The 15,775-nt window shown below is 42.8% G+C and overlaps 1 protein-coding gene and 1 long non-coding RNA gene across 2 annotated transcripts in view; one reads left to right on the forward strand and one right to left on the reverse strand.

Annotated features, from left to right (window-relative positions):
- Positions 1-5,345, forward strand: part of LOC125719282 (uncharacterized) — a 31,848-nt gene extending 26,503 nt beyond the window's left edge. Inside the window, exon 6 of the long non-coding RNA XR_007385056.1 lies at positions 5,199-5,345. This is a non-coding gene — a long non-coding RNA (uncharacterized LOC125719282). The remainder of the gene's footprint in view (positions 1-5,198) is intronic.
- The window catches only part of LOC125719281 (perforin-1-like), a 24,862-nt gene continuing 9,087 nt past the window's right edge, over positions 1-15,775 (reverse strand). The window contains exon 4 of the mRNA XM_048993925.1: positions 1-334. Within this exon, the coding sequence (XP_048849882.1) occupies positions 287-334 (48 nt within the window). The 3' untranslated portion in view covers positions 1-286. The remainder of the gene's footprint in view (positions 335-15,775) is intronic.

Consider the following 15,775-nt stretch of genomic DNA (forward strand, 5'->3'; position numbering starts at 1 on the left):
AAGAAAAAAAAATTCTAAACATAAAGCAAGCATTTATTCATCTTAATGCTAAATCCTTTACATCTTAAAGGATTTTCTACTTTAAAGGCTTTTTGTTTTAGGTAATTTGGCAGTTTATCTACAAAAGATCTACTTCAGCAGAAAACTCTCTCAAAGACTTTATATCCCATGCACAGCTCTGGATCAGTTATCACTGAAAGGACATTAACCATAATCTGAAGTGATCTGACCTATTGGAAGCCATATTGCAAAGCGAACAGCTGCAGGTGGTGCTCACCGTTTGAAGCTATAATATGATGGAGTGGTTCCCTGGTTGTTTCCCAGCCTTTTCTACCTTCCAGAGATTCCTAGCAAGGATGCCATTTCGGGAGTCGAAGATCTTTGCTTGGGAGACGCTCATAGGTGTTGGTATGTATTCAGAACAAGTACTACCACTCAAGCTGGGAGCACATGTTAATATGTAGGAGAAGAAGAAGGTACCATATGTAAATGTACAGGCGTCTGAAACAGTTCCACTTCGAAGGTCAAACGAACATTCTCCTAGAAGGTCACTGTCCCAGTATGTATCTTCATCATATACCTGGAATGTTAGCTTAGTGGACATGTCAACTTTGATGGCACCAAACTCAAAATTTTCCCGCCATACTGGATTGTCATCATCTGGAATAATCTCAGTACGTTTACTCTGTGTACCATATGACACTAGAACAGAGCCATCAGTTTGGGTAAAGCGATCTCCATACAGCTTCTTTGCTCTCATTTTATACACTTTCAGTGTAGCCAGTCCTTTTGAAACTGGGCAGCAGTTGGAGTTTATATTCTCATTGCCATTGCAGACACAGGCACAGTGGTCTCTCGCAGAAGATCTTATTCCTATCTGACAAGATTCAGAGCAGCTCTTCAGCAGTGCGTTCTCTATGATGTACTGTTCTATTGCTTTCTTAACTGACATTATTGCAAAATGGCCAGAAGGCAGCAAAAAATGTAGGGGTTTCAGACTGTAGGAGACTACATCTGGGCTGTTCTTCAAGGAATCCAGCCAACTCTTGTATGTACTTGGATCTGAACCACCTGAGAAAAGCAAATCTGCTGAATTAACATTCCCACCCACCACCTCAGAGTGGCGTTCACTGAACATGCTGCTAAAGGTCTGGCTGCTGCCCAGTTTCTTCTTAAGTTCCTTGCAGTGATGGGCTTCTGTCTTTATACTTGCAGTCATTGCAATTGTTGCTGAAGCTTCAACATCCAGGCAGTCTTTAACAGCTGTGTCTGTGAGGCCACTCATTGCAGTCTGGCAGGTCTTAATAGCAGTGATACTCCTTAATTTTCCACCCGTTTTCACTTGTTTAATAAAATGGGTACCATACGTATCAATCAGATCTCTATAATTGGTTTTAGTATTTTGGTTGTACTGTTTGGGTAGCTGGTTAATGAACTCCAGAAACTCTTTGTGAAGTGGAGGCTTAGTTGCTACACTGTACCTGGGGAAGGCAGGGGTAACATAAAACAATAATGAGGAGGAAAAGAGAAAAAAACACAACGAAGGTTTCAATATGTGGTTCAATGTCTATTTTCATTGTTGTCTAAGAAATTGAAAATGTATCTTTTTGAACCTGTTACGTAACAATCTTTTAGCTTTTGTATTGTCTTCTGTTCTATTAAACATAGTTAGCTTTTTGTTAATGTTTTGCATGTCCTCTTAAAAGTGAGTCTCACCTATACAAGCTGCAGTGGACCTGATGTTTGGTGAAGCTGTATTTGTCTTGCTTTGATTTCGTCATGGCAAACGTTGCATCCCGTGAGTGGGTACCGCCCAAGCCCACCCCAACTTTCACATTAGGGTTGACTGGAATCTCTAGGCCAACTTTCCAGTTGTTTGTCACACTGGATGTGCTGTCATTGACAACAGACTCACTGGATTCATAGACAGTGCTGGAGACCTTCATTCTGCATTTGGAGAGGGCTCTCCAATCCACTACAGCTATTGGAATCTTCTGCCGCGGCCCTCCCAAGTAAGGATTTCGTCTAAGTTTACAGGTTCCGTTTGCATTCCTCCACTGTTCAGAATCGATCACATATGCACCTTTGCGCTCCATCTTCACAATATCAAAGCCTTCTCCTCCCAGGTTGTAGCCAGGGACAAAGGAAGCCTTTTCACACTCTTCTGGGGTTCCAATGGCCATGACTCCTAAGACGCCAGGAGACTGGAGGTGACATAACCAGCCCAGGACAAGGAGCCTCCACAGTCCCTCCATCAGTGGTGATTCAGGTCTGATTCTCTAATAAAGTAAACAAAACATGTACTTCAGACCAGTGCTCCTTAGCCTTTTTACATTTTGCAAATACAATAACTGGTTTGCGTGTGTGTTTGTATTTGTGCTTTGGGATGGGGGGGGGGGGGGGTGGTTGTAAAATCTTGGGGGGGGGGGGGGGGGCACTGGTAAAATGCATTATCCTTTCACGTCCAAGTCTGAGGCGATCTGTGACAGTGCAGTCAAAATCAAATACACATGCATGCATGACCTTAGGTTATTAAAAATGCCAATTCCAGTTTGTTATGCCGGCTACTAATGCTCACCCATTGCCAGACAACATACTGATTGCAGGGAGGAGAATAAGGAACAGGGGGGTGGGGGGTGCTAAATAGGATTGGGCAGTATTGCAGTATTACCAGGGTATTTTCCTTTGAAAACTGAGTGAAGCAATTAATGCAGTGAACATTATTTTCACAATCGACTAGCAATGCCTGAAAGATCAACTGTTTAATTGGCTGGTGATCACTGTTTTAGACAAATAGTCTTGCTGGGATATTTGATACTACATAGCCATGAATCAGAAGAACAAGGCATCCACAACCATGCAAACTGAATATGGTGCTTCTGTTGTGTTCAACTCTGCTGCCAGTAGGTGGCGATGTTAGACCCATGAGTACATTCTCCCTCATATTGATTTTGAACATAACAGCTTCCATGTTCATAAGCAGAGCAGCAGCTCCGTAATAAAAAAAAATTCTAAGGTCTGTTGGTGCAGAAGCTGCATGTTTCCTCCATGCGCTGTTAACATACGTGAGGCAGCGGCCAGGGAGTAAACGGCTTAGGAAGCATCACACTGCTCACTGCAAATAAAATCAGGGGAAAAGCAGGCTGGAAACTTTCGGAAAGAAATAACATCATTTCATAATTTACTATTATTCCAGTGCTATAATCCCAAACTGTCATGCATATAATGGAGAGAACATATGAACTGGTGTCAGTCAATGAGTCAGCTTCTTACAATCTATTATAATCTTTTTTTTTTTTATAAATAACTTAGCAGAACATATTGCCTGATTATAACCAGTATTTTAACGTACACTGTCTCTTTTCTACGATTTATCTTATGATTGTATATTGTTTGTATACCTTGATAGAATATAGTTATTAAATGCATCAAATTGTTACTCAGAAGTTAAACGTTGTTTAATTTCCCCCATCCATCCATCCATCCATCCATCCATCCATCCATCCATTTTCCAAACCGCTGATCCTACTAGGTCGCGGGGGGTCCGGAGCCTATCTCAGAAGCAATGGGCACGAGGCTGGGAACAACCCAGGATGGGGGGCCAGCCCATAATTTCCCCCAATTTATTGTAAAATAATTAACAAGACGACCCCCACACACACTTTTTTGGCAACTATTTTTGGAATACCAAATTTTATCATAAGAAGTTAACTATATCACTTACAAAGCAACTGCATCACATTTTAGTAAGTGTATTAAACAGCAAACATTGAAATAAACAAATGTATTATTTGAGGGGCAAAGGGAAGATGGGTGATTCACATGAAGCCATTAACCTAATTTCTGAAACCTCTCTATCATTACCGCAAAGGTGTCGATTATTAATTTAATAAATAAAAAAATAGGTGTTAGAACATAAGAACATAACAAATTTACGAACGAGAGGAGACCATTTGGCCCATCAAGCTCGTTTGGGGAGAACTTAACTAATATCTCAGAGTTGTTAAAATCTTATCTAGCTCTGGTTTAAAGGAACCCAGGGTTTTAGCTTGCACTACACTAGCAGGAAGACTATTCCATACTCTAACTACATGCTGTGTAATAGCTTTAATTAACTATTAAAGTTCTCCCCCAAATGAGCTTGATGACCCAATTGGCCACCTATCGTTTGTACATTTCTTATGTTCTAATTTGTGATCTGTGTGCAGGGAATGAAGCAGTGGAGACTCAGACAGTGGAAAGTGGTTTACAGTTGAGGATCTTTTTCACTGTGTCCCTATTCAGTTTTTATTTGCATTCTACCTTTAGGGGTCAGTGGTACCTATATGAGGATTCCGCAGGGACTTCATCACTGGCCACATGTGTTCAGTCAGGTGCCTATGGCAGTTTTGGATGGACTGATTTTAAGAAGCACAGTGATATAGTATGTAGCAGATCTGCTGGCTGCTGACACCTCAGCTGACCGCCATCGAGGGTCAATGCTGTTGCTGAAGGTTTAGAGAAAGGGGGACATAAGGGGCCCCAAGCCAGGCTGCAATACTGATAAGAGCAGGTCACATACTTGAGGTGTGAGATCATTCACAGGAGAAACATGCTGGGCTCTGTGTAGAAATGGGGGGGGGGGGGGGGGGACTAAGGATAACGGTGGTGTTTTGCAACCATGAGGAACTTTTGGCTGCATTCCGCCAATGGTTGACACCTTGATAATGGACGTGCATGATCTTGCCCATAGAGCAAAGGGGGGGGGGGGTGCTACTGATTTTTGTAAATTGTTGTAAAAGTTGTAAATTGTACATAACAAGTCAAAATACACAAAGCTATTTCCAAAGAGGAAAAGGAGAAAGCACAGACGACAAGGGACGACACAGAGCGGAATGAGGCAGCCATCTCCCCAGGATGCAGAGTACACCACCGAGTGTTAAATCGCTGGGGTTACAGGACGAGATGGCGAGAGGTGCAGGTCGACACGCAGGAATCTTTGACTGGTGGTGTAATATGTGGGGGGGGGGGGGGGGGGTTATGGAGGCACTTTTCTTGCTCTGCTACTGCTCATTTGCTGTGTAGTTCCTTTAGTTTGCACCCTAGTGAGCAGAGCGCTGTCTCCACATGCGACCATAGCTGCTGTGTCGAAGGTGGTGGGAGGACCGTTTGGAGCATAGAATTCCTGGACCAACACGGAACCAGACAGCAACACAGAGGTCACTGACAAGGTCCGGCCCACGTCGAGAGTAAAGCCATTCCTGTCATGAGTACATCACAAAAGAACCGCTGCCTGCTACAATGGCTGGAATGATCAGAATCATGAAGAAGTCTCTGTTATGGACATTGGACTGCAGCATTATCAGTTAACCTCTCACCTCTTGTTGTGCGAGAAATAAATACAAATAAATACAATCGCATATTGAGATTGTATTAGATGATGTAGTCTTGGTAGATTATGTAGATAAAGTGTATGGAATATATCTTGGGGAGGTTTCATACGGCAGTCCTCTCCACTATTCACTGAAGAAGCCACTATTCTGTGGGTGTCGGAATCTGAGCATAAGGCAGTTTGTGCGCCATGCCAGCCATGGACCCCGAAGTGGGGGGGGGGATTTCCCTGAAGCTCAGGGTTTTTGCTCCCCCTTCCCAAAGGGGTGAAATATATGGAATGTAATTTGGTACTTCATAACACATACAGAATCATTAAGACGCTATTAAGAAGATAGATAGAAAGACAATTCTCTCTGTGCCGGATCCGTCTTCGAATCACCAGATTCGCGTCGCAGTCACACTCACTGTGCACCTCTGCACCAGCTTTGCAGCATATTTGTCCGCAACCTCCGACTGACAGTCCGTCAGAAAGGTCCGCATCTGACCCGGGCCAGCAGCACAGACCGGACCCACGCTTTTTTAAATCTCGCAGATACGCGTGTACGTGCCTCAGTAAGAGTTAACTAAAGAGTCACACAACAACCAGTGAAGATCTGCTTGTGCTTTTTGGTAAGTGCATTATAAAACTATATTAAGATTGACATCATGTTAGTCTGTTAAATATTTCTATCAAACATTAAGTTTTCTAACTTAGTTTACACTGACTAACATTACGACAAACTTAGGCGTTTTAGTCAGACAGGCTAACAGGTGAGCCAACAGCTATATAGCTGATAGTCCTATCCATGCGATTAAAAGACATAACTAATGCGAAAGTAAGCTTAAAGTAAGAACTGGCGACTGTGGTGAAAGCCTGTTTTCAAAATTGGTGAATATCTCCGTTCGCGTGGACGTTAGGTGAAATGAGATGCCGGCAGTATTTTTGTACGTCTGCGTAAAATTATAATTTTGGGTTCAGTGTCCCCAACTTGCCAGTAAATATTATCTGAGGTTATTGCAAGCCTGTTCGTGTCTTCCAGTTCATTCACCTGCTTAGCATGCAAACGATACTTAAAGTTACTTAAACGTACCAGGCCCAGTTGATGAGACCCTGTTTGCATGGTTTTTGGAAAAATCAGTAAACTTCGTTTAGTTAAATGTTAGTATAACATTTATTGCTAGCGTTAGCATGAAATCTTTTTCAGATTTAACTTTGATAGTGTTTGAACAAATACGTTTCGATTTGAAGTGTAATTTATCTGTGAGGTGAAACATTAAGTGTATTTTTCCCCCATTTTTTGTTCACTTCAAATCCAGATTCTCATTTTTGCAGCAGTGTTACTGAGTTTTTTTAAGTAGCTAAATGTCTCCTATTTCTTTGAACTGTGTCCCATAGGTTTTGTCTCATTCCCTCTGCTGATTCTAGTAAAGTTGAGGTCAAGCCGCCCATCATCTCCTGCAGGTAACTAGCTATATCACATGCATACAATCACATTTTGAGACACAGAATGCACCTGTAGCCTGATTTTGAAACTTGTTACTCGACCTTTATTTCCACCTGACGCCCTGTTGAATGACGCATTAGGATTTAGAAATGACTCTACAGGCACCACCAGTATCATCCAGCACTAGTTTTGAATTCCTTTCCTTCTCTATTGCATAGTATGAAAACTGTGTTCCCAGTTTACTTCTACTGACGTGCTACTTCCTACTCTTCAGTGACAGGCCAAGTAAGATACCACACACACACACACACACACACACACACACACATTAGTAAATGTACTTCTCTTTTTTATTTATGTTCACAGACCTGTACCTGGTTCCAACTTTTTGTAATAGATAAAAAACGTTACGTGTTCTCTGGATGAGGTTGAAATCAGAAATGTAAAAAAAATAAAAATCAGTTTTGAAGATGAGAAATGTGTGGGGATTTATTTGGGCCATGTTTGGCCCAGGTGTAGCTGGAAAAATGAATCACCAATCACAGACCAGGGCCAGATGAGCCCCAGATGTAAAGCTTGCGTCACAGATCTGGGCCAGATCCACACCACATATCATAGCATTAATAACTGTATTGGGCCAGTACTGGCCAAGGTCTGTTCCTGATCCCCAATCCAAATCCGTGCCGGTATTGCGCTGTTGGACAGAAAGACCCCGGCAAAGACCCGTTTTGCGGATCTGCACCAAATTCTGTCCAATATCTGGCCCAGATCTGGCAGAGTTACTGTGTGCTGTCTGGGCAGAATTTGATGTAAACCGTGTAGAGTGTGATTTGGTAACCTTTAGAGAATGCAGACCAATTACCGCTACACAATGTATGGACTTTGTGTTAGTTTAGAAGTTTCTGTATCTGTTAGCTATTTTATGTTAGCCTCAGTCATATGAACATGCACTGTAATTAGTCTCACAGCTTATCACTGTTTTGAAGGTCCAGAACTTTCAGTTCACTGGGGACGTTTTCAGGAACAGCTGAAAGCACCAAGGCTTTTTATCAATAACACCTGGGAGGAGTTTTCCATTCCCTCTGTAGTTTTGGGCTTTTGCCATAAAAATACAAAAGTATTGTAAGGGCCATATTCTAAAGGGCCATATTTATATCTAGTTAGGTAGCAGTAGTTTATATAGAGTGAAATTACTTAAATTATATGCTTGACCCATATTCAGGTGCATTCTGCTGAAAGCCTACAACAGTAAAAATTAAATGGACACCACTCACATAAAGAAATGTCACATATTTACTTGTGCCTTTTCTAGAAAAACAAGATCAGATCGAAATTTTCATGTGTGAAGAGAATAAAATGACCAAAATGAAACCGAAGAATAAAATGACCAAAATGAAGTAGTTATACAACATATATTTCCATTGATGATTTTGTTTGGTTGCTTCCGGGATAGGCTCCGGACCCCCCGCGACACAGTAGGATAAGCGGTTTGGAAAATGGATGGACGGATTTTGTTTGGTATGTCCAGGAAAGGCGTACAAAATTAGCTGAATATCCATCCATCCATTCATCCAAACCACTTGCCCTACTGGGTCGCGGGGGGTCCGGAGCCTATCCCAGAAGCAATGGGCACTTGGCAGGGAACAACCCAGGATGGGGGGCCAGCCCACTGCAGGGCACACTCACACACCAGTCACTCACACACCTACAGGCAATTTAGCAACTCCAATTAGCCTCAGCATGTCTTTGGACTGTGGCGGGAAACCAGAGTACCTGGAGGAAACCCCACGACGACATGGGGAGAACATGCAAACTCCGCACACGTGTAACCCAGGCGGAGACTCGAACCTGGGTCGCAGAGGTGTGAGGCAATAGTGCTAACCACTGCACCACCATCCCGCCCCCGAATTTGTTGAATACTATTTTGGAATTAACATCAGCAGTTAAAGAACTTTTCAGCCCATATGTTTCACCTTTATTCTATATTACTTTAATTCTTTATTTTAGCCTGAAAATGAATCAGCAGCTAATAGCATTTATACAAATTCAAGAAACAGTTTTGCTTAGATACTAAAAACTTTATATTTAAAAACTTAATCTCAAGAGTTGATGACAGACCATGATCAATTTCCAAAAACGAAACGAACGTCACATTCCACACATTTCATCTTGTGCCTGTTTTTAAACACAGAACTGCACTGTTAACATGTCACGGCAAAATATTTATTGCTTTACATTCCTAACTCTACATCTGACTTTTTGAATATCATGGGAACAAATATCATATAACCAATAGTTGTCAAAGCTTATAGTTTTTAAGTTTTACATTACTTCAGCAAAATATACAGCAAATGCGAAAAATGTTTAAATCAGACATCCCGCACGGATATTTCTGTTGATAAATTGATAAACTCATCATGCATAGGATCTTACCTTATCCAGTGAGCAGTCAGAGAGACAACTGAATCTAAATGTGGACAGTGTGCCTTTTGGTGGGCCTGCTTAGATTGTTCTGTTTTATGCAGTTATTTTACACGTCACACTGTGGTTTTGTAGACTATCCTTAAATAGATGTGTGATCTCTCTAACATGATGGGGGGATGATCTGGAACTATTCAAGTTTTGAGACAAATCAGAGAACTCAGAGAGCTGAGTTTCACCAACTAGGTTCAACTACGATTAAATATGCTAAACCAGCCAGAACAGGGCCAAAGGATATCAGCCATGTTCAAATGTGGTACACACACGAGCACGACAGGCAGTCGCCTGATATTATCGATATCCTGACAATTTTTGAAAGCCGAAGATAGGCTTGGCATGTTCCAAGCTTTACACAGTGAACACTTTTTGCTGATACAAATAAATGCTGTTCAACTGCAAATAAACAACATATGGCTCATAAAAAATATTTTGTTGAATCTATAGCCTATTTTGATGTTTATTTAAAAACCAATAATCAAACTTTCTGTCAGTTTCAAAGCTTCCAGACTACTAAACTGGACTGTAAGACACACATGGTGGGCAGTTTATTGGGTGCTGCCTGCTAAAGCAAACAGCTAACCATGTGGTTGCAACTGAATATATACAGCATACAGACAAGGACACTTACTGTTCAGCTAAGCATTAGAATGTCTATGACACCAGATCTCATTGATTTTGTACATGCTGCGATTGTTGATGGCATGTAAAATTACAGAAACAGCCACTGTCTTGGATTTTCATGCAATGCAGTATCTAATGAATGGCCAAACTTATTAAAGCTAACAGGTAGGCCATAAGTACAAAAATGACAGCTCAGTAACAGCGCAACAAAAGAGCTTCTTTGAAATCATCTGCCCTAGAAGTGGGTCTGGAGACATGAGTCATATCCATTACATTTACATTTATATTTACAGTATTTGGCAGATGCCCTTAGCCAGAGCGACTTACATAAGTGCTTTGAGACTCTGCGATGAATTTCCGATGCTAGCTCAATAAGGACCCAAGCTATGAATACCGTCTGTCTGAAAACTCCGTTGAGTAGTGCATAATTTGAATTTTTTTTTATTATTATTTTTTTTAAAAACACACACCAGAAAAAGTGCCGAGTAAGAATACAGAAGTACTACGTCAGGTATTTCTGAAAAAGGAATGTTTTGAGTCGTCGCTTGAAGACCGAATATCCGGTATTATAGTTAGTCATGGCAGTAAAGTATAAAACAGTGGTCACCAACTGCTGGACTCCAAGATATATTTGACTTCAGACCCCCAAACAAAATATACAGAAAATAGTTAGGGACGCCTGGTATACAGCAACCTCATTTTCTCCAAAGTATCTACTTTCTACTTTCAGATATTAGCCACCTGCCAGCACCCTTCCCAGCAGCAGTCATCACAGCATGGTATTCATGCACTGCTCAAAGGTCAAAGGTCACATAAGCTAACATTGTCCAGTGGCTTACATACAGCAGGACTAGGGGAGACTAACCTTTGTATAGATATGCACAAAACAGAACAATATTATTTGATACATATATCACTCTGACAAGTACTCTTGTGGTTTTACTCTTCTGACTGACTGAAGTTCTGCAAAATGGAGGCTGATTAAAAATAGTTTCCTTGCCTTACTGGCCAAGTTGCCTATGAATGCAGGGCTTCCTACAGCATGTTTCTGTCATAAAATTGCAAATGGTGATTTTTGGCTCTTATGCAACATGTCCAAAAAACATCCAGTGACCAGTAAATTACCTTAAATAGTGTTTTTCAATTCAATTTCATTGTCATTATAGTGCACGGAGGTACACAATGGATCCATCTTCTAAATCCAGTCCTATGCAAGGTTGCAGAGCGTATCCCGGAAGCTGTGGGCACAATGCAGATAATAACCCAGGATGGTTCACTAACCCGTCACAGGGCACACATACTATTCACACAAATGGAGAATTTGGCAGAAACCCCAGGGGAAACCCTACAATGATACATGGAAAACTCATGCAAACTCTACACACACAGAACCAGGACAGACACTGGATCCCTGGGCCCAGAGATGGGAGGTAACAGTACTAACCATTGTGCCACCTTCATACTCGACTCACCGCAGCTCTTGTGACTCCTAGAGCTGGTGCAACAAGTTAGAAATAGAATGATAAAATTGATAATACAATAGTAATACAACAAATAATAAACTAATAGAATAACAAATGGAATACAAAGTATCCATGTATAAATAAAACAGAAGCCATACAAGTAGAGATTTTAATGTCACTACTACTCTTACCGATAGTACTTATCGATCTAATACTTTTCAATATTACACGTAAGCGTTTTAAACACACTATTAACATATATTGCACATTATATTGCACATAATGAACATTTCGGTCCCTATTTCATAACGGTGGAAAGCGCAATGCAAAGTGGTTTTGCAGGTTCAAACCAGCGGGCAACGCTGCAGGTTGGACTGATGCCAGCCTTGTAAATAGTTTTCCGTAGTCGGTTGTGTTGTATGCAAATTTGCTGTGTTATGTCCCATACAGTGTTAAATGGTTATTGTTATATTTAGTATCTGTGTGTGTGTGTGTGTGTGTGTGTGTGTGTGTGCACCCACTGTGTGTATTAGGAGTAAGTGGGGCAACAGAGATGGTGGGCAGTGCAAGTGCGTTGTTAGTACGAGTGGTACAGAAACAATAAATGCCACCAAACCCGGAACAGTCTCTGCCTGATCATTGTCAGCAGCAGGGCTTAGCAACCCACTCTTACACTGGTGTCAGAAGTTTGATTGGAATAGTCTTAGGAAGATGTTAAACAACTGGAACAACGGTTCTGGCAGCAATGGTGGGGAGCACTAGAAGACCAGACAAAAACCCTGGACACCGAGTAGCGTGTCTTCCCAGGGAGATCTGATGGATCCAGCACGGTCTGCTCACTCCACCCTCAGGCAGAGCGAGCTAAAGTAAGCATGCCAGCACGAGAGAGGAGGGCAAAGCCCACGGTGATGCTCCTCCACCACCATGGAGCGAAGTAGCCCCTGGACACTTACCTGATCCAAGTGCGCCGGGCCACCCAGCCCAATGGCTGGAGTGAGGAGGAGATGGCAGTGAACTTGGCATTAGCACTGGAGAAGGACGTGCTCCAGGCTCTCCTCAGCCTGACCCCCGATGAGCAGCAAGATCTCACCACCCTGGAGGAAGCACTGGAGCTGTGGTTCAGCCGGCAGCAGTTCGTGGAGGTGAAGAGGGCAGACTTCCCTGGCGCCACACAGGAAGAGTTGCCATGGCAAGCCCTTACCCAGGCACTAAAACCAGAGTGGCTACGGCAGCACATCCAATTGCGGGTGGCGGTCCACACTCCCCAAGGACCTGGCGGAGGCAAAAATGGCTGCAGAAATCCTGTTCCACCAGTTGCCAGCCATACCGTGTAGGAGCTGCATCTGCATGCCTGAGGGCTCTGATAGTGAGGAGAGAGCCATGGTAGAGATGCTGCCCACCAGCAGCTGCCCCCTGCCACGGCTGTGGAGAGATCAGGCACTTTAAGAGTCATAGAGCCGTCCAACAGCCCATGGATGGCTTAAGCGGTCCCCATTGGCAAAAAGGACAGGTCATGGCAGTTGCATGACTGCGTTGACTACCGATGGCTGAAAGCAGTGATGAGGAAAGACTCACTGCCAAGCATTGACAACGCACTGGACTACATCTCTGGGTTGATGTGGCTCAGCATCCTGGACCTCCAGACTGACTACTGGCAGGTTGAACTGGCCCCGGAAGCTCGCCATAAGACCGCTTTCTCCATCAACCATGGACTATAGCACTTCCAGTTGATGCTGTTCGGACTGTGCAACACCCCGGCCACATTTGAGAGGCTCATGGAGCATGTCCTGCCCCACATCTTCCAAGCCAAATGCAACCACCTTCCCCTGGTCCTGTGGGCGTATTGCGTAGCAGAGCAGGAAAGCACTGGCTGCATCCCGGTGGAGCTGGTGCTTGGCTTGCCCCCTTAACGGTGGTCATCCAGGCTTTCCTCAGACACCTGAGAAAGTGAAGGAGTTGGTGGGCCTTTTTGGTGACAGCAGCTGTATGTTCTGTCTACTTGAGGTTATTGCTGAAGGTGCCCCCAAGGAAACTGTTGCTGAACCTCTGTACAGCATCTCTTCCAATGTAGATTGGGGCATGAGCTGCATCTTGTTTCCTGAAATCCAGTTTTGCTAGCTAATAGATGTGTTGCTCCAGTTTATTCTGTGATGATGTAGCTCAGTGTCAGCCTGGTGGAAGGGTCTTTGATCATCCAAGGCTCTGTTACTGTTTGCAGCAATAATCTTATGGAAACTCTCAAAATCAGCCGACCTTCTGAGCAACTGGTCTGTCTTTGGAAACACACACTTAAAAGTCCACAACAGGCTTCCGGATGTACAGGTAGAAAAATTGATGGCAGTTCAGCAAACCTGAGGCTTTTTGAGACTGAATCCCTCCCATCCAATACCTCAGCTGAGGTGGACAGTGATTCAGAGGGTGGGGAATCTGTCTTTGTTTGACTGAGCATTCATGATCTGAGCACATTCTCCAAATTGAGTAGATTAGTTTGTGTTAAACAAAGTTAGCAGGGGAAATGTTTTTGTACTTGCAGGAAACAAAGAGCTGAAGCAGCGGTGAAGATGGCAGAGTTACTCTTAAGACAGATGGCTATAGTGGGGGCTCTGGAAAAAGGATGCACCAGCCTAGGTCTCTTCCCTAGGACCCTGGCAGACATGGAAGACATCATCTTTTTCAGGAGGCTAGGCAGGCATGGACAACATCTGGCAGGCACATTCCCATCGCATTCAGTTTCTTGTCAAATCTGTCTACGATACACTCCTAAACCCTGCAAACCTTCATGCCTGGTGGTAGAGCAACACAACAACCAGTTACTCTGGGACATGGTCACTGGAACATCTCTTAATCAGCCCTTGGTGAAGTCTGCTACAGCTGGTGCCATGACTAGGTGCTTAAGGAGAAATTCTATGCTGACAGTAAAACCACGGCAATTAACACCAATCGACACTTTGTTGAAACCCAGAGTGAGTGGTTATCATTTTGCAAGTCATGTTTTGCCATTGGCCTTTGTAGATAACATAAATAATGTCTTTAACAGGGAGTTATGTGTTTGAGCGTCTGTTTAATTTTCAAGTTCAATGATTTTCAGTAGATTTGCTGGGTAGTTAGATTGATGATTAAGCTGTATGTGAGTTCAAGCCAAACTAGAGGCGTTGAAGCCAGGCACACACTGCAGCTCATGTTGACAACTTCATTCTAATGAAGTCCTTTGATTAACAAAAGCAGAATTGACATATAAGTTGCAGGCCCACTAAAATAAGACCTTTTAAGGTCATACTATTAAATGTCCGCATTGTGCTTCCCCTATTCAAAAAATAAACGCACTACTGCAGTGTTTTCCTGCCTAATGAGAGATTCAATAACAGGAGAAATTTCTGCCTCAGTTGCAGTTGGGGGCGGGTGTTGTGGTTTACAGACAGACCGCATTGAACAGACAGCATTCACCATGAGCGTGACAATCTAGAAGTGTGAGATTCACGCCAGATGCATGAGAGCTGGCTACCTTGCATTTAGCCGACATCATTTGCATGCTGCGAAAGAATGTGATAGAGATTAATAGAGTTAAGCAGACAGGATAGAAGGGGCCTGAATATCATCAGAGGTCTGTAGGACAGAAAGATCATGAGCTTCAGCAACTTTTTTTCCGTGAAAGATTTAAAATATAGGATAAATAAATACAAATCATCACTTTCTCGATCATTAAAATGTAAGCTAAGTGCCATACGATGGTCGCCTACGCAGCCTGGTAGGCCCAGACGCATACTGACGGGGTGCTGGTAGCGTCTGTCTGCGAGATCTGAACTTGCACCTCCAAGCAGAACTTCTCTTCCAATGCAAAGAATGAATGAATAAATTGAGTTAGTCAATATATCAATATAAATTTATGTTATTTGTGATTAAAAGTATAATCTATCTTACTAATTGAACCAGAGTGCTGATCGTTAAGTGGGAGTTGCTTTCCACAACATCTGACAACATATATGTTATTTTTTCCTTTGAAACCAGGATAGCCCATAGTTATTGTTCAATGGAAGTCTAAGGAAAGTTCTTGCACACTTTGTCTAAATAGAGAATAGATTGGGGAATATGCTCCAATTATGTGTTCATGGAGCCAAATGCCGTGTCTCACTGGGAGTCTATGAGAGTGTCTTAGTTTTTGCTTAGACAACATCAATTGAACAAATTGAGTCAGATATTTTAGACCCGTCAGGAAGCCAGGCTTCTCTGCATGGTGATTGGGAGACAGGAAACACTACCATTAATATTATTACTCACGACTGATAAGTTTCACACGGTGTTGTCAGTGTTAGCTTACAGCAGGGATCTCCAGCTCCGGTCCTGGAGAGCTACTGTCCGGTAGGTTTTCTATCCTACCTGGCTTCTGATGAGCCACACCTGCTCTCAGGTGAACAT

Source organism: Brienomyrus brachyistius, chromosome 23, assembly GCF_023856365.1.
Source record: "Brienomyrus brachyistius isolate T26 chromosome 23, BBRACH_0.4, whole genome shotgun sequence".
NCBI classification, from domain to species: domain Eukaryota; kingdom Metazoa; phylum Chordata; class Actinopteri; order Osteoglossiformes; family Mormyridae; genus Brienomyrus; species Brienomyrus brachyistius.